Source organism: Lissotriton helveticus, chromosome 1_2 (assembly GCF_964261635.1).
Source record: "Lissotriton helveticus chromosome 1_2, aLisHel1.1, whole genome shotgun sequence".
Lineage (NCBI taxonomy): Eukaryota > Metazoa > Chordata > Amphibia > Caudata > Salamandridae > Lissotriton > Lissotriton helveticus.
The window spans coordinates 209748219-209767960 of record NC_136058.1 but is presented as its reverse complement, the minus strand read 5'-3'; the positions used below and the strand labels follow the sequence as shown (position 1 = coordinate 209767960).

The 19742-nt window shown below is 45.2% G+C and overlaps 1 protein-coding gene across 2 annotated transcripts in view; it reads right to left on the bottom strand.

The window, feature by feature from the left end:
* The window catches only part of SPATA6 (spermatogenesis associated 6), a 478099-nt gene that overhangs the window by 102169 nt on the left and 356188 nt on the right, over positions 1-19742 (bottom strand). For both annotated transcript variants that reach the window (XM_078671405.1, XM_078671396.1), the window contains exon 8: positions 12493-12581. In XM_078671405.1, the coding sequence (XP_078527531.1) occupies positions 12493-12581 (89 nt within the window). The remainder of the gene's footprint in view (positions 1-12492; positions 12582-19742) is intronic.

Genomic DNA, 19742 nt, shown 5'->3' with positions numbered 1-19742 from the left:
ATGTGAGAAACATTACTAATTTGGAAAAAGAGCTTAAACCACTGGAGGTTGATAGTGCATGGAAGATGCTCACTGATGGTCTCTCCTCTGTAGGTAGTTGGCTTTCTAATGTAGGAAAGAGTATTGTAGGTAGTATACTGATGCCAATGGTGGGATTAGTCTTACTAGTTCTAGGTATAATAATTTGTTGCAAATGTCGAAAACATAAAAAGAAATACTCCGTAAATAGGCGAGGAATAAAAATAAATATTGATGAACTTGAATTAGAAGAGATGAATAGTAAAATATACAAGAACATGAAAAATTCTCATGGTAATAATGAGAAGAAGCAAAATACAAAATTTGACGAGATTGAGTTGGGTGAAATGTGAAAAGTTGGCATCTCTTTCATTAATTAGTGATGATATAAAATATCAGAGGGGATTGATGGAGCAAGGATTTGCAGATGAAGCGACTTGCTCGTATTCATGAACCTCGAATAACGTTAATAAAGTAACCAACTTGTTCATTTTACTAATTTTACATATTTTACATCAACATGGGGTGTCCGAGTGAAGCTTGCTTATGTGTTTACTAATCCTAATACCCTTGCATCTAATATAGCTGCTGCTACGCAAGGGTTTCTATTGCGCATGCGTCTGTCATACTCACGTGACATGACGTATTCGTTATTTTGGAGGGAAGCTGCCGCTTCTGCGCACTAGTGTTAATATGGCCGCTCTATGTTCTCACATGCGAGAAGCTTGCACTGCTGCTTTTGCTAAGCTGTTCGTTCTGCCTAATCCTAATGCTATAGTTAGAATTAAGATAATGGATATAGAGTATACATGGTATACAGTGTATTCATTTATTCTGTGTTCTAAAACAGTTTCTTTTCCATTTCATGTCGCACTTTGAAAACTGGCCTGACTTGTAAAGCTGTACTCCATATTTGTTGAAAATCTCAAGTCTCTGGAACAGTGACCTTTGGCCTATGGCCAAGGAACTGACTGACTAGAAGATGTTCATGAGAACATGGACTTTTGAACCCAAATTTATACAATGTTAAAAACAATGTATTCGCCAATAGAACATCCATTGTTCGGTGGAATGAAGACATCATGAGAACCTGAATTTGATGGGCGGGAACGTAAATTTGAATAAGAGATGGTAAAAGTCTCAAATTTGGTGTGGTGTGATGACCTCTCCTCCTCTTTTGTCCAATCGAAATTGGGTATACTTACACTTTCAACATTGGGGGGTGGTACACTGACCTGGAAAATAGTATAACTAGCGTAGGTTTAGCTAGAGAAATTGTCTGACTCGTCCGAATAGCTGACCTGTCACTGACCCAACGCACTCAATAGGTGACTAAGAGCAGAGGGCTGCGGAGCACTCTGTCAGAAGATTCGCTGACCCACTCGGGGTTCGGGAAGCTGAAGTGCTGGCAGAGCACTTTGTCGGTGAAATCGATAACCCAATCGGGGTTCTGACTGTTAGTTGCAGAGAGAGAGTAGCGCAGGCGTTGCAACTGAACTGCGGGTGCTGGTCTTACTCTTTGGTGGTCCGGTCCTGATCCAAATCTGGTTTATCCTGTCCTGATTCTGATCTGCACCTGCTGTCCTACTGGCAACTGCAACTATGGGGTTTCTGTCCTTAACTGATCCGTGGCCAGGGTTGGTCTTCACACCATTCTAGGTAAATATAAATCTGTGTTGGTATTGTCATTATATTTCTATGTGTCCTTTTCTTTACCTTCCCTAAATCGAAAAAACTTTGATTGCATATGTTCTTTTTTTACCTTTCCCTTTGCAATGATCAAATTCGTCATTTGATTTAATAGTGTGTTCCATTCTCTTACCTTTCCTATAGTTATATGCTCCAATTGTTTTAGTGATTGCATATTATGTTCCCTCTTCTTACCCACCCATTGATAATGGCTTAAAGTAGTGTTATTTAGCATGTTTTTTCTCTTTACCTACCCTTAGACAAATTTTGCAAGTCTGTGTCAACTTTCAATAGCATGTTCCTTGTTCTTACCTTCTCTTTAAATTTCTAAATGATTGGCATAATATATCTTTTGGATAGTTATACACTATTTCTAATTTTGGTTATTGATAGTCTTCTGATGAAATTTAGATAAAGATTTGAAAACTTTCCCGAGTCTGTGGTTATTATATGAGTGCAAAAGTTACTATCCTATTATTCTAACTCCCTGATCCAATAGGTTACAGGTACCAGTGACAAGGATTGGTAAGTTAATGGTATAGGACCTAGTAGGTAAAATATCTGGTAGTTAGAGCGTAGGTTACCTGATTTAAGTAATGTGTAATTGATTATGGGCCCAGGTGATTATGGTAAATTTATAGTCGGGTGACCTGCGCGCTCTATCACATACACAAAATGCAGAGTTTGTACGCAGAGAGGAAGGAGGTGAGAGTATCCATCGTAGCAAAGTCAGTTCGAGGGTTCCTATCCTGCCTCGAATGATATGAAAAGATAAAAATCCCAAATGGGACATATTTTGACTTGCCCAAAAAATTACCATCATGCCTAATTGTTTAGGGCCGTAGTGTTTGTACTTACTTAAGCAAACTAGTTCATGTTGATGCCACTGAGGCTTGCTTGCCAGATTCACTTGCCTAGATCTTTCTGGACATGGTTTAAGGGAATTTAGGTTAGACTGTCCCAGAATTTTTTACCTGAATGTGCAAATGTAATTATGCTCACAGCATCTGAGGAGCGAGTCCCAGACATATTCTCGGACAACTTACAACTTTCTACCATGCAGTGGAAGGAGTTTGGTAAATGTCCACTGGATCTTCGGCAGGATGCCCATTCGGAATTTTTGACTGGATGGCCGATCAGGAGCCTAACTCCAATCCAAGGAGGGCTCCTGTCAAGCATGGTGTGCATACTTAAAGAACAATAAAGATACGCCCTACTGAGTCTTCCAAGTTGCCATGTGGAGCCGTTAGTAAAGAACCACCTGCCCACCCACACAATGTTAGTGAGTAAATGACACACAATAAAGAATGTGTACCTCTGTAGTGCATTTTCAGCGCCTCTGATCTGAGCCTCAAATGACCTACCAATGTGGGGTGTTATACCACTCAACATTTCCACATATGTTCTGACTACAATTACACTCCATATGTATGGGTGTCCTTTTTGTACAGGAGAGCAAAGGTCTGAATCTCCACCCATATGCAGTCAATGTTGAATTCACAAAAGTAATGAATGGAGTATTTGAGCTCAAAGTTGACTGGCACCTAGCGAAACCCTTCATCCCCATATATTTCTGTAAGTATATACCTTGGGAACTCTAAGAGTCAGTGGCCTGCATGGATCCCAGGAAATTGTTTGTCACAGAATGCCTTGTCATAGCCAAACCCAAGTAAAAAAAAAAAACTATTTATATTCCCTTTCCATAGATGCTGACTGTAGTATTTGGGTTTTGAGTTGGCTGGCACCCGGGGAATCATACCAACCTGACGGATTTGTGAAAACAAGAGATCCATGGGAATCAAATGTGGGGAGGTTGCATGGATTTAAGATCACTTACTTACCTATAAGCCCTACAAATTTCAAAGTATGGTTGTAAAAATGTCATTTCCACACATTCAATTGACAGAAGAATTCAGGACCATACAGCTAATGGCAAATCTTGCCATCCAGAATTCCCAATCGTCTCCAGATGACTATGGTACCCCACAAGCGTGAATGAGCCTATTGCATTTTACGAAAACATGTCAAAACTAGAAACATGTAAAGATCACATTGACCTGCATTGAAATCACTTGTGTAGAGTTTTCATCCAGTTCTGTTCAGTGCAATAGACCCAACAACAAATCTGGTACTGTTTATATCAGGAAAAGTGTGGAAAAGGTGGGACGCAGCACTTGTGTCGAACCCCACAGATTCAGCAACTTTTCTCTGTAGAAATGAGGGGGAAGCCACTGTTATAGTCAAAGTTTTACAGCTGCAGGGCAGTCTACGAAATAAAATGTAGAAATACATACAAGCCACAACACCCTGGACTGCCCCGGGTTTATAGATTTTATAAACGTCTGAGGAAAAACGTTTTGATAGAGTGCTCTCTGAATTCAGGCAACAAATAGTGAACCTACACACATCCCCAGAAAGATTAAACTTCAAGGGGAAAACCTGAATGTTCCCAGGCTGCCTTTCGAGGGCTTTTTGTGCCGGATAATTGGCCACTATCATGGGTAATTACAGATTATGCGTCTGACACGAGGTCTGACGTATAAAAGAAAGCAAGGGCCTATATTGATCCTGTTCTGACTCTGAACAAGTATCCACCAGAACGAACCATCTCGAGCCTGACAAGCTCAAGTGCATGGGCTAATATCAACTGTATTCTAGGCACGTTGTGTCTAGTTCCTCAAATTGGTATTAGGACACTTCGATTAGGAGATATTAGTTTATCTATGACATTGGTCAGTTGAATGGGCAAGATGTTGGCCTGTAATTTGGGCTTAATATTATGAAACAACTTGCATTGATCCGAAGTACAACTGGATTTAGAGATTACTGCAATAGTAACTATGCAGAGATCCTTAGAAGGGGTACATATCGAATAGTTTTCTTACCTGTCGGTGTAGTTTTGCAGCTTGAAGATCTTTCTGGATTCACTATGCTGTGCATTATTCCGCGGTCTTGTGGTTGCGTCCGGATTCGTAGTCTTTTCTTTGTTTTTTTGGGGGTTTTTTTTGTAGCCCAGGTGGGCGTCGGCGTCACACCTCCTTGGGTGCATTTCCGGTGACGTCGGCATGCTTCCTGCGGAAGCTCCCACTCTTGGGCGCCATCTTCGGGTTCTTTTTTTCCATGTTTCTTTCGTTTCCGAAGTAATGTCAATGTTCTATTTAGGTGATATTTTACCGCTTTGTACTTATAAGTTCTTTTTTAAAACCTTTTTTTTTTTTTTTATCCACCTCATCTCTCTCCAGCCTCATCTTTCTGGCGGAGGTGGGTGGGTTCGCAAGTGAATCCAGAAAGATCTTCAAGCTGCAAAACTACACCGACAGGTAAGAAAACTATTCGTTTTGCAGCGTGAATCTTTCTGGATTCACTATGCTGTGCATAGATTTTGTAGCGGTTTCTCATCTCTGTGGCGGCTGGGTGGAAGATGAGCGTTGGTTATTGAATATGTGCTGGAGCACCTTTTGTCCGACTTGTGCTTCCTTGTTCATCTGTATATCCACGCAGTAGTGCTTCGTGAACGTGTGCACCGAAGCCCATGTTGCCGCCAGGCATATGTCTTCTATGGGTGTGTTAGCCAGGAAGGCTATTGTAGCACCCTTTTTCCTAGTGGAGTGGGCACGTGTCCCCTCTGCTAGCTCTTGTCCTGCACGTTTGTGGCAGAGTTGAATTGTCTGTGCGATCCATCGTGCAATAGTCTTTTTGGTTACTGCCTTTCCCATGAAACTGTTGGCGAATGACACAAAGAACTGTTTTGTTTTCCTGTGTCCCTTCGTCCTCTCAATGTAGTGCATGACTGCCCTTCTGGCGTCCACGGTGTGCAGAGCTCGCTCTGCGCTAGTTGTTGGTTTTTGGAAAAAACTCGGTATCTGTATAGACTGGTTCATGTGGAATTTGGATACCACCTTCGGCATGAAGTGTGGGTCAGTCCTCATCACAACCCTATCATTGTGTATTTGTATGTAGGGTTCCTGTAGCGTCAGCGCCTGAAGCTCGCTGACTCTGCGTAAGGACGTTATTGCAACCAGGAAAGCTGTTTTCATAGTTAGCATCTTTAGGGAGGCCTTGTGAAGTGGTTTAAAGGGCTCTTTCATGAGTTCCGTTAGGACTATGTTCAAATTCCATGCAGGTGGCGGCACCCGCTTGGGTGGTGCGATCCTTTTCGCTCCTTCTAGGAATGTCTTCACCACCTGTGATGTGAAGAAACTCCTGCACTTTTCTCCCCTTGTGTAGGCGACTATCGCTGCCAAGTGAACTCTTAACGAGGATGAGCTAAGGTTCTTCTCTAGCAAGTATGTCAGGTACTTTAGCACTGTGGAGTCCTTCTTCATTTTAGTGTGAAGTCTTTCTTTTCTGCACCACATTGTGAATCTTTTCCATTTCACAACGTAGCACTTCCGAGTGCTGGGCCTCCGTGCCTCCCGAAGGACCCTCAGGGTGCTTTCTTGCAGTCTCAAATGTGCGAACTCTATGTCCTCAGGAGCCACGCTACCAGGCTCAGGCTCTCTGGCTCTGGGTGTAGCACCTCTCCGTTCTGCATGGAGAGTAGGTCTTTCCTCTTGCCGAATCTGTGGGGTGCACACTGTGTCATCTCCATGATCTGCGAGTACCATGTCTGTCTGGCCCACTGTGGCGCGACCAGTATCAGGGTCATGTTGCTCGCTCTGCACTTGCTCAGCACTCTGTGCATCAGTGGTATCGGGGGAAAGGCGTAAGCAAATGTCCCAGACCAATCTATCCATAGGGCATTCCCCAGTGACCCCTCCTCGGGCTGTCTGGATGCGAAGTTTTGGCATTTTGCATTCCGGCGTGTGGCAAACAGGTCCACTGATGGTGTTCCCCATCTGTCGAATAGCCACCTTGTCTCTTGAGCATTGAGCTCCCACTCGTGGGATGCCGATGTCTGTCTGCTGAGCCAATCTGCTTGTATGTTGTCCTTCCCTGGTAGGTGTATGGCTAGCAGGTCTATCTTGAGAGGGATGGCCCATCTCCATATCTCCTGCGCCAGCGTTGAAAGCGGGGCTGACTGTGTGTCCCCCTGCTTGTTGATGTAGAACATTGCGGTGGTGTTGTCTGTTTGTAGCAACACCTTGTGCTTGTACAGTCTTGTTTGGAAAGCTTTCAGTGCAAGGAAGATTGTCTTCAATTCTAGGTAATTGATGTGCTTTGTCGCATCTGCTGGCGTCCACAGTCCCCTCACCTTGAGCTCCTCCATGTGAGCGCCCTATCCCTTCAGGGATGCGTCTGTGGTGATGGTCACTGTTGGCGTTGGGGGCGTTAGAGGCTTTCCCCTTGTTATGTTCTCCATGTCCACCATGTCATCTCCTTCTGCACTGCGTGCGTTACAACCCCTAGATCCTCCCAACTGCCTGTAGCTTGTGACCATTGCTCCTGTAGCCATTTTTGAATGGGTCTCATGTGGAGACGTACATTCAGTACCAGGTGGATGCATGATGCCATCATCCCCATGATCTTGCTCGCAGTCCTCACTGTCCGAGCTTGTCCCTTCCGGTAGAGGCGAGTTTCCTTCACCAGCGCTCTCGCCATCTTCTCGCTGGGGAACACCTTGCCCTGTAAGGTGTTGATCTGTGCTCCCAGGAAGATCTTCACTTGTTCCGGCTCCATTGATGATTTCTTCCAATGGATGGAGAACCCCAGGCTTATGAGCGTGCTCATCACTGTGTGTGCGTGCTGCTTGCATTTCTGGTATGAGTTTGCTTTCACCAGCCAGTCGTCCAGGTAGGGGTATACGTGTATTCCCTGCCTTCGTAGGTGCGCTGCGACTGCTGCGAGGCACTTTGTGAAGACCCTTGGTGCTGATTTTAGCCCGAAGGCTAGTGTTGTGAACTGGTAGTGGCTTTCTCCGATGGTGAATCTGAGCATATGCTTGTGCTTTTTGTTCATTGGGATGTGCAGGTAGACGTCCTTGAGGTCTATCGTGACCATGAAGTCCCCGATCTGCAATTGCGGGAGCACCTCTTGCAGCGAGGTCATTTTGAATTTTTGCGTTCTTATGAATTTGTTCAGAAACCTTAGGTCCAGAATGGGTCTCATTGTCTCGTCTACTTTTGGTACCAGGAAGTACGTTGAGTATATTCCTTTGTTTCTTTCCTTGAAGGGTACCCGTTCTATGGCCTGCTTCCGCAGGAGTGCCTTTGCTTCTTCCTGAAGACACTCTAGCTGCTTGCTTGCTAGTGGTTTTCTTTTTGGTTTTCTGCTTGTTGGCCTCCCCTCCAACTCTATGCAGTATCCAAATTGGATGATGTTGAGGATCCATTTGTCTGATGTGATTTCTCTCCATTCTTGGAGGTAAAATCTTAATCTTCCTCCCACTGGTGTTATGTGGTCGTAGACGTGTAGCTTGTCTTGACCCCTCTGTACGTGCTGCCCCCTGGGATCTTTTCTGTGGGTGGGCACACAGAGTTTTTTGAAGTCACTTAGAGGCGGGCTGCTGTCCCCCTCTTCTATTCTGTCCACGTCCATTTCCTCTCCCTCAAAAGGACTGGCCTCTTTGTTGGTATTGCCAGGACTGCTTCTGCTGACCCTGCTGAGCCTGCGAGTCTGCCTGGTGCGTTTGTTGGAAAGCCTGGTGTGATGTACCTGGCTGGTTTCCACTTCTCCCGCCAGGCCTCCGTGACGGGGTGCCCCTTTTGTTGCCTCTGAACTGCAATGCTCCCATGGACCTTGCTGTTTCGTTATCCTTTTTTAGTTGACTGAGCTTCTCATCAACTGTTGTTCCGAAAAGCGTGTCGCCGTTGAACGGTGTGTTCAGGATGCTGTGTTGCACCTCCGGTTTGAAACCTGAAATCCTGAGCCAGGCGTGTCTTCTTTCAGTGATACCCATCATCATGAGCCTGCTGGAGGTGTCTGTCCATCCAGGGCCGTCTTAAGGCAAGAATTTGCCGCATTCTTCCCTTCTTCAACCAGCTTTTCGGCCTTCTGTCTGGCATCCTGGGGCAGGTCCTTCACCAACTGCCCCAGCTCCTCCATGATCTGGTACATGTGCCTGTTTATCAGGGCGTTGGAATTAGCCATGCGCCAGTGGGTCGCGGCGTTCCGTTCGATCCTTCTGCCCACCAGATCCATCCTCTTGCTCTCCTTATCCGGTGGTGGTCCAGAAGTAGTGGGTACGTTAGCCCTCTTCCTTGCTGTGCCCGTGATAATGGAGTCTGCAGAGACCGTCCCCTGAATGTAGGGTGGGTCTTTTGAGGAATGTTTGTATTTCTTCTCTGTTCTGGGAGTTACTGCCTTGCATGTTGCGGGCTCCCTGAATACTTCCTTCCCTTGAGCCAAGACGCTGTCGAGCATTGGCAGGTACTGGCTCCTTGTTTGTGTGGGGAGCAATGTCTCTAGAAGGAAGTCTGCTTTCTGCTTCTCTTCATCGAGCTTGAGTTTGAATGCCGCTGCGGCAGACCTTATCACCGAGTTGTAGGCCCCGATGTTGTCCGGCGGCGAGGGCCTCGAGGGATATGTGTCAACCGCCTCCTCCGGGCTGTCGGTGTCGACATCTAGGTAATCCACATCCCGTAGGTCAGAGGGGGCCAACTCTGCGTCCGTCCTGCTGTCCTCTTCCTCCCCATAGTTGTAACTATCGTAGGGATTCTCGTCCTCTTCCTGGTCGTCGACCACCTCGATGTCCGGGTCTTGTTCCTCGGCGACCCCGTCTTCCTCCTCGACCACCTCCACCACTGCTGGCTTGGTCTTGTGTGGGATCGTGAAGGTTTTCATCTTTGCGTCGAATTCTTTCTTCCGCTGCAAGATGTTTTCCATTTCGGCCTCGAGGCGCCTTCTCTTTTTCTCCATCTCGGCCGCGTGTTCCGCGTCGGATGGTTCGGCCGCTCTTTTCGGCGGTTGGCTCAGCGCCGTGCTTTTCGGTGCCGAAGTTGTCGACGTCGAACCGGATTTTGGGTCTCTGGTCGGCGTCGGTAGTTTAGGGTCCGTCTCCCTCGGCGTCGATCGATCCTTTTTGGGACGATTTTCGACGACTTCTGCTGTTCAACAGCTCTCGGCGCCGGGGACTCCTTCTCAGAGGATCCGCTGGGCCTGTGAGTACTCGCGGACGCCAGGTGTTTTGGCGTTGGCGCTTTCGGGGCCTTGCCCTCGTTTTTTCGAGACTCAGAGTCTCTCGGGTTCTTGGGGGCCGGAGAGTCTCCTACCTTATGAGAAGTCTTTTTTTTTTTTTTTTTTCTCTTATTCCTCATTAGCCTTTTCGCCACCCTTGTTCAGTAGTATCCGCCCTGGGCTTTATCTCAATATGCTGGCTGTGGACTCGAGTATGTGCAGCTCTCCAGCCCGGACTGGGCCACAATCTCCTATACCACCATGTGTCTATCATAACACAGCCACACCGGAGGCCGCGACCCGATTCTTCCACTCCGCCTTCACGAAGGACGGACCTATTCCACCGGCCTGCGAGATAGGCTGAGGCCTTAATCATAGGAATTTTCCATTATATACTAGTCTCTTATCCTGTGCCCAAACACAGGTCTGCCTATTATCCAAAATGTTCCAAAAAGAGTAGCCAAAATCTCTGTTTCCTATTTATCAGACCTTTAGAGTCTAGTGTCGCAAAATATCTCATGCTATTTAACCAATCCATGAATGTCGGTGTCTTAGCTTCTACCCAGACTTTACAGATTTCCCTACGGGCTAGCAGCACCCCATAAAAAACTATCTTTACTTTATCATTTATACTGTTATCAAATAGGTCAAGTCTCCCGGTAATAATTAGTTCATGGCTTACCTCTATCGTGTGGCCGATTGATTGTGATAGACAGTTGCTTACCATCTCCCAAAATTCCCTGATGTTTAAACACTCCACAAACATGTGCAAGTCATCCACATTTATATTTCCGCATTTTGGGCATTCAACTTGCTTATCAGAAGTCTTTGTGTAATCGGTCTCTACGACCGTGTAGCTGTCGTCTTCGGCGGCAGCATTGTCCTCTTCCTCGGAAGAAATCCCCAGATCGTAGAGGGACAGATTCGGGGCCTTCCCCTGCAGGGTGGCGTGCGCTACCCTCTGTCTCTCTCTCTCACAGGAAGGGTCTTCGGGGCGAAGGCGGAGCAGGCGTTGCAGTCCTCGCTTTCGTGATTTACCGGTAGAAAAAGGTTGCATACCGGGTGCTGGTCCTTCTGCGCGTACTTGTGGTGGCAGTTACGGCAGAACTTGAACGGCGTGTTGTCCATCATCGAGCGCTCAGGGCCTCCCTGGTCGCGTGTTCGCCGACGTTCATCGAAGATCTCGATGAATTCTCCTTCTCCTTTGCTGACTCCTCGTCGATGAAGTCTCCTGGAGTCTTCAGATGCCTTTTCTTTGCAATTTCTGTATTTTTCTTCCTTCTTTCTCCAAAAATGTCTGGAGCCCAAACGGGAACGATCCAGACCCGACCGCGGAAAAAAAGAATCTGAAGATGGCGCCCAAGAGTGGGAGCTTCCGCAGGAAGCATGCCGACGTCACCGGAAATGCACCCAAGGAGGTGTGAGGCCGACGCCCACCTGGGCTACAAAAAAAAAACCAAACAAACAAAGAAAAGACTACGAATCCGGACCCAACCACAAGACCGCGGAATAATGCACAGCATAGTGAATCCAGAAAGATTCACGCTGCAAAACTCTACAGCTTCCACAATCATTCTACACATTTGCAGAACTAGGACAGAGGCCAATCACTTAAAAAAATTGAATGGATAATCATTTAATCCAGGAGGTCTACCAAACCACATGGAGGTGAGAGCTCCGATGGTTTGTCAACCTTCAAAGGGCAATCGAAGACTGTGGCACTCAATGTCCACACGCTGCACCAGAAGCTCATCAATAATTTCATCACAGAACTGAGGGTCAAGTACCAGAGGCTGCCTCAAATTAGTGACCAACAAATTCCCCTGCTTCATCAAGGACTCCAAGGATTATCTTCTAAAAGCGTCACCTCATGAGGAAAGCCAGCAAAGAAGTTTACCAGTTTTGCTGTCGCTCTCATATACCTTCTGTTGCAAGGAGATCCAGATCATTTTGTCACGTCTAAAGGCTTGGTGGTAGTGTCCATTTCACAAAGGAGAAGGTCCTTATGGCAATGAGACGAAGTAACGCTCCCATACACGAGTTAGATTTCAAGGTGGATAATGGCCACTTCTATATTTCTACTTGGATCAGCAAGATAAGCCAGGGTACGCGTGTGTATGACTCTGTTGAAAGCATCCTATAATGTACCACAAGATGGTAATTTTCCAGTATTAACTTTAAAATATGTCACTATCTCATCCTGAAAGTAATCTACGAATGTAGTCTGTTAGTCACCAGGAACTCAGGTGCCATTGCCCAAAATTTATTCCTACGTCACCTGCAACTGTGAGCTCAAATAGAGCATGGTCTGATATATTACACCATGCGTTTCTGACAGAATACAGGGAGGGTGGGGAGGGGTGCGTAAAAAAGTAATCAAGCTAGAAAAAGATTTATTTAACGCAAAATAGTGTGAAAACGTCTTGACTAGTCAAATGTCATGTAGTCCCAGTGAACTAGTCCATGTTGGTAGAGGGGAGTTGTGGTGCATGTATTTTTATTTTGTAAGTTAACTCCCATTATCATCAGAGGAAGTGCATACGGAGAACAGACAATACCTTAATATCATATGAGGTTCTACCCAATATGGAAGTGACTTTACATCACCAAACAACATTGAACATAAGCAAGTTTACTGCACCGTTAATAACGTCTACTCTAAGTATATGCTGCATCAAACAAAGTCAGGCCATTAGTAAATATTTTTTGTACAAGATACACACACTATACCTGTCATGTAGTTTACTATCACAAGCAACATTTCTGTATGGATCTTCTTTTTTCCTGCTTAAGTGTTCTTTTTGTAAGACGCTTTCATTCTAAAACAAAAATTACATGTTATTAATCTCTTGGTGTTTGCTCTTAAATCATGTTTCGTGGGTAATCAAGCCTTTAGCACCATTAAAAAAACAAAACATAAATATATATCTAAACCTAATCTACTTCTTCCATAAGACATTTTAGTGGAAGTTATTTTTAAAAAAGCTTACATTTCACAGGAAAGGGAATTGTGTAATGAGCCACACGTTTATTAACATGTTTTAATTAAACAGTGTAGAATAGTGTGAAGGCAGGAGTATTCCTCAGGGCTGAACATGGGAAGATTCTATTGAGGTCTCCAAGTTATTGATGCTCATCACAAAAGGGTAAGTGCCGTTACACTCCCGTGACAGCCGAACATTTGTATCTTCTATATGAGAGCCAGAGCTAAAAGCCTGGTGATTTCTCAAGGTAATAAGCTCATGTTATACATCTGAGTTTTTATTGGTTAGTTTTAATATGGGATATTTCTAGCTATCATTTTATTCCATTTTTCATCCCATGCTGGTATGCTCTGATTTGATTTGCATAAATTATAACTGGTTTCTAAACCATTTCAACGATACATAATTAGATAGGCTGCTCATTTAATCTACCAAATTCACTCTTGATATTGTATTTGTATTCTTCCCGTTGCAAATGCGTTTGATCATTTGTCAGAGTCTTACTGAAGAAGTCTGCTTGGTCTTCAAATGCAGTAATGTCTAAATTCTAAATGAAGAGGTCCTGGGAACATACCTAGAGAGGCTATGCAACTGTTTTAGGGCTCTTATGATTTTCAATTTAATACCATAAAAAGACTTGCTATTTAGGGCTAGTGGAGACCCTAAGTGCAGCGTGCTGCTACTTCTTTATCCTGGCCAGCAACCTTACTGAGTGGGGTGGGAAACTTTAATACAAGTGACACAATATGACCAGCTATGATCTTGGACAATGAAGCCGTTTTGGCTGAACCTTTGATCAAAAAATCTCGCTTTATCATGCATGTGGGTGGGCAAATAAAGCAAAGGCCCGTTTTCCATAACTGCGAATAGGCATAAAGAGCAAGATATTGAAACTCATAAATGCATTCGCCCGGCAAACGTTAGATATGATTGAAAATATCCACTTTAAACAATGTGCACTTAGATATTAGGAACAAGATTTGATCCATGGAGAACCCTCCAGAGTCTGTAATGAATTGAGATGCATCTAGAAATGCTAAAATGCAATATATCTATAGTGCGCTATTTTCAGAAAGCACAGAGATCGCACTAAAGGATCTCAGCAGAATGTGATTGTGTTAGGGAAAGGGGTTAAAATACAATATTATTAAAAGGCATGATGATGAGCATTATTGACAACACTGGGATGGCTCACCGAATTTAAAACAAGCACTTACAAAGTCAATAGGTGTCGTCTTTGGGACCTACTGGCTTTGCCAATACCATTTAGCCTTGCTATACAGCAATCCCCACTGCTGTGCAGCATGGCTAATTAAGAAAAAAAAAGGCTACTGCATTATTTCGGAGGCAGGCGCACCACTTGTGTTCAGGACTACAAAATTACACAGCTGCTTTTTTTTTTTTTTAATTTGCTGATCCAACTCAGATTGGCAAATAAAAAGCGAAAATATAATAAATAAATGAGGAAACAGCTGGAACACACATGCCCTCTCACGGAGGAATTAAAGACACACACAGTGCCTAAAAAAGGGAGCGGTGTAAGGACACAGTGACGCGTCCATGCTCCAGGGGACTGACACACACAAGAAGAGGAAGGAAATGCATCTGAACGCTAATGAATACAAAGCAAGCATATGTAACAATAACGCCAACCTGTGAACACACTCTAAGCCTACTGTAAGCTAACAATATGCTCACAACAGAGTGAGGTGCCGGGTTTTTAAGAACCCGGTGGTGTCAGGGGATAACACCCGAAGACCTCCGAGTTCCCCCTTGTTTCGGACCACAGAAACACGGAGTCTTCTAGTCGCAGTCAGAGATCAAGTTTTATTGATAGCTACCAAGTAACTGGTGTCCTAGAAGCACGACAAGCACGGGTCATGTGTTCTCAGGAGACTGTTCGTTTTTACAGAACCAGCCTTCTCCTTATATACAAAAATAATAGCTGCAAGCAAGAATTCTTGAGTTTATGATATGGCTATATACATATTTCTACAATAATACAAAAGAGCGAAGTCATGTAGGCAAGCCCGTATTTTAGATGTCCAATTTGTGATAGATTACCTAGCCAGGCCCGGAATTCCCATCAGATATCGGTGAAACCCCAATAAAAGAAGGCACCTCCTAGTCATAAAACTGGCCATAAACAGGGAGCGTGGACAGGTGTGTATGTGTGTAGAAAACATGATCTGTATGTGGTGAATGGTTTGTGGTATGTTGTGCATTGATGCTATCGTGTTTGGCCACTGGGCGAGGAGCTGCCTAAACAGGTTTGGCTGGAGGCAAGGGAGCCAGTTGGGACAGGTCAGGGGGAAGTCAGGGAAGGTGGACGTGTCCTTTTAGATCAAGCTCGACCTTTAATTGACTTATCATGAGGGCAAGACACAAGATGGATACCGTTTACAAAATGGAGTCTGGGGGGTCGGGACGGAAACTACGATTCAGGGGTGTTAGCATGCCTCGATCATGACGCAAATGCATAGGAATGATGTCCTAATCATTATCGGTTCGTCGACACCAAATTCGTCATGGTACGTTGATGTTTCGGGACATGGGTATTGGACCTCGATACCGGGACAATGGTAGGGTCCAGAATTTCAGAACCACAAGAGCGCCTGCACGGTCTATTAGGCGAGACCTACAAAGGAGACTAACAAGCACAGAGACTATCCAGGAAATAGAAGGGATAGTACAAAAGTCTATCTCCAGTTTCAAATAGGAGAGACTGAAAGCAGACTTGCTGAACGGGAGCATGCGACAGAAAGCATAACCAAAGGAAAGGGAAACTGAGCTGTAGGGAACGCTGCAGCTGTATCAGCAGCATCAGGCAACAGAGAGGCTGGAGGCAACAAATAAGGGACATTAATACTAATTATAATTCATTGAACGACTTATGGACAACACATGAGGATGCTGCGGCAGATACTTCAGTGAAGGAATAACCGAGAAGAGGGCTTCTCCGCCTAAGGGGTCACAGGTTCAGTCCCTAGAAAGATCCTATTATACTTCATCCTCTCAAGGGCCACGGAACAAGGACGTCTTGCACGGGAAAAATAAGAAAGGATAAGGGTTGCCTTTGAAAGGTCATGAGTGACGTCCTTAAGGATTCCTCAGCACACCCACATCTGGGTGGAATCAGTTGCATTTGCTTCCTCATGACTTTACATGCTGTATAAGTAGTTTGTGTTCAGTGGGGATGGGGTCACAGGATTGGTGAAGGGGTGTAGCTCCCTGGTGCCCAGTGAGATGTTGCCAGGAATGATGTCTGCATGCTGAAAAGAAGCTGCCCCTTCTTGGGTATCAATAATGACGTCATTAGTACAGACGAAGGAGATATTTGAAAGGAGCCTCATACTGGCTTTCCATGCTGCTCTGCCCTGAGCTACCCACAGAAAACGGCAGACCCAGTGTTAGAAATTGGTGAACCTATATGTGCTTATTACACATACTAATAAGATACGAAATAGAACAATTGCTATTAGTGATATGAGGCTCAATTGTATCAGTGTGATGTTACAAGGTTTCACTGGATGCCCGGTGCTGTCCACGCCGTGCTGCCCTCTGTTCTGGAGGCGAGTGACAACTGTGATGGGTTATTTTCTGTGCTGCATATTACACCGCTGTCAAGTTTCCCAGGTCCCTACACGGCTGGTTAGTCCACCCTTTTTTAGTTAGAATTCTGAAACTAGTAGTCCTGGATTAAATACGACTAAAAGTCCCAGAATTCTAAGGAAAGAACCCTTGACTGGACTATCTAGTCATGCATGGGGCTGGGGAACTTGCCAGGTATGATTGTATTCTTGAAGCATGTGTGTGTGTGTGCTGTCTTGTGATATTGTTTGTGATAGCAGTATTAATAATGGCGACTGCTTTTCTAAAGTTTCTGGCTGCTCCCAAGACTGGCTCATTTGTCATACGAGTTGTTGTCTGCACTGCAGTGTCAGCAGTCCACTTTTTTGTCACATCCGCTGCTTTACAAGATGATTCCAGATGTACCCTTTACTTACTACAGTTACACAACTGCACTGTTTCTCTAGTGTACAATCTGCTAACACGGCGGCAGACAGCGAGGCCCCTCTGGCCCTTGACAAAACCCCTCACGACAGCGAGGCCCCTCTGGCCCTTGACAAAACCCCTCACAACAGCTCTCCAGGACTAGAATGAGTATCTTTCACAGCAGATGCCGCCAAGCGTGCATGTTCTGTTCATTAAAGCATCCCAGCTCAGCACAGGGCCACAGCGCCTCTTCAGAAGCGGAGACGCCGTATTTTGTCCGCAGGTGAAGCTGGCCAAAGGTCATGCTAGTCATTTGCTCTGTGGCGAAGCAGATCCAAATATCCTTACCTTCACTGGGAGTCAAGGGGAAACACATGCGATACAGTGAAGTAGAGTGCAGAGTGCGGAAGCAGACCTTACTGCGGTGGGACGGAGGTGTGTGTGTGTGGGGGGGGGGGGCGGATGGAATCACAGCAGAAGGGAGTTGTAAGCTAACAATATGTACCCAACAAATACTGTCTAGTAGACAAGACTTAACAAGCATTTGCAATGCAATAGGTCTCACAGCATTAAAGTTTGAGTTATTGGCATTGTATATGACAATGTCTTGCATTACATTTTTAGCAAAGTCTGTTTTGGTGTATAAAGATGATTTGCAAGATGATAGCTGTTGCAAAATATTAAGCAATGTTGGCAATAAAATTATATTATCATAATATTGTAAGTTACTGTTGTACTTATAAGCATTTTGGTAGCGCATAGTGATGTTGTGGTGCCCCTGAGTGATGCTGTGGTGGTGCAGAGTGATGCTGTGGTGATAGGATAGATAGTGAGGGCGATAGATAGATAGAGGGAGGGCGAAAGATAGATGGAGGGAGGGCGAAAGATAGATGGAGGGAGGGCGAAAGATAGATAGAGGGAGGGCGAAAGATAGATAGAGGGAGGGCGAGAGAGAAATAGCCGGAGAGCGGGAGAGATAGAGGGTGTGCTAGGTGTGGAGTGTGGGCGATGGATGGAGTGTGGGCGATGGATGGAGTGTGGGGCGAGGGATGGAGTGTGGGGCGAGAGATGGAGTGTGGGGCGAGGGATGGAGTGTGGGGCGAGGGATGGAGTGTGGGGCGAGGGATGGAGTGTGGGGCGAGGGATGGAGTGTGGGGCAAGGGATGGAGTGTGGGGCGAGGCATGGAGTGTGGGGCGAGACTGTCCCATTGTTCGGGTGCTCGAGGCGAGTTTGGGGGATAGGGAGCAAGATTCTGCCCTGCCAGAGAAGACTTACAGGGGTTGGTTGGCACGGCGCACTGCTTGATGGTGAGAGTTGAAGGTATCTGGAGTTTCTAGAGTTTTATGGGAATATCTAGGTGCACCAGCAGGTAGCGTTACTGTCCTGGAACGCTGGTGATAGAATATGGGGTCATGTGCATTACCTCTCGTGTAAATGCATCCCTGCTATCTGGGCACACTAATGGTGGTTCAAGGTTGAATAAACATCGACTCCGAATGTTGTGTTCCAGTTAATGCACTGTTTAATAAACAAAAGTTTCATGTTTGATAATGTCTCAAGGTTTTTTTTAAATTTCCAAAGAATACATTCAATCAGATGAAGTTTCAATTGATCAATAAGAGCTCCGATGCATTTCGGGCTGGGATCGCCCTTTCTCAAGGAGCGCTGTGGAATGAATACAAAATACGGGCACATCAATGTTTAAGCGAAAAACGCATGTGTAAATTCAATTACAAGGTGTTAGGCAGGTGTAGGGCTGGTGGTGACTCGGTGAGGGAATCTTACATGCAAGCATGCATACCGGTTTGTGGGTCACAAACGGGTGTTGTGAGAGATCAGGATGAAAAATGACTACGGAGAGTGAAGGATTAAAGATGTCATGCTGTGTGTGAGTGCACATAGCGGAACACGGAACGAATCATTTATGTGACTAGAGTGTGTTAGTTAACGCGATTAGGTCAATCATGCGTGATTCAATATTAAAGAAAAGTGAAATCGGAAAACTGAAATCGGAAAACTGTGCCCCGTGTGAAAACGGGACTTACGTATTAGATTGGAGTCCCAGTTTGCAGGAACCTAAAAACAGAATGGCGACGTTAGCGGTATAACCTTAAGGGTGTGATGAGGATATGTGAGGAAGTGGTGGCAAACTTACGTTTGTGAAGATTAGTCTCGCATGAACACGGGCTTATTCATATTGAAGGCTGGGAAGCAGCGGAGTCTGCGACCTCCGTGCAGGATCAACCGGAGTGCTGCAGTGAAGCTGACTTACACAAACAAGGTGTAGTTAGAAGAAGGACTATGGAATCATGCATTAGCGTGGCGGCCATATTGGAGTAGGGTGTAGTGAATGTTAACCCATAGGGGAGTGATGCTAATAAAAGGGTTACAGTGAGGAAAACATGCGTTAGTCCGAACTACTTATTGGCAATGCGTATGATAAGTACCACACAGGGTACTATAAATAACAGTTAAATTCGAGGCGGTCATTGAGACCGTACGGCTTCATGGCCTGGAGTCTGTAAATCCATGATGTTTCTTTTTGTAGGAGTATCTTATTCGGATCTTTACCTTCAGTTGCGCAATATTGTGGGCCGCTTCAATGAAGTGGTTAGCAATGTTCGATTTAGTGTTCTTGGTTCTGATATTGGACTATGTAGGCAAAACATCCAGGAAAATTAAAACCCGCATCACGGAACACAAGTCCAATATCAGAACCAATATTGCGCAACTGAAGTTTTTAGTCCTAGAGATGGTACCTAAACTGGAAGGTAAAGATCCGAATAAGACACTCCTACAAAAAGAAACATCATGGATTTACAGACTCCAGGCCATGAAGCCGTACGGTCTCAATGACCGCCTCGAATTTAACTGTTATTTATAGTACCCTGTGTGGTACTTATCATACGCATTGCCAATAAGTAGTTCGGACTAACGCATGTTTTCCTCACTGTAACCCTTTTATTAGCATCACTTCCCTATGGGTTAACATTCACTAC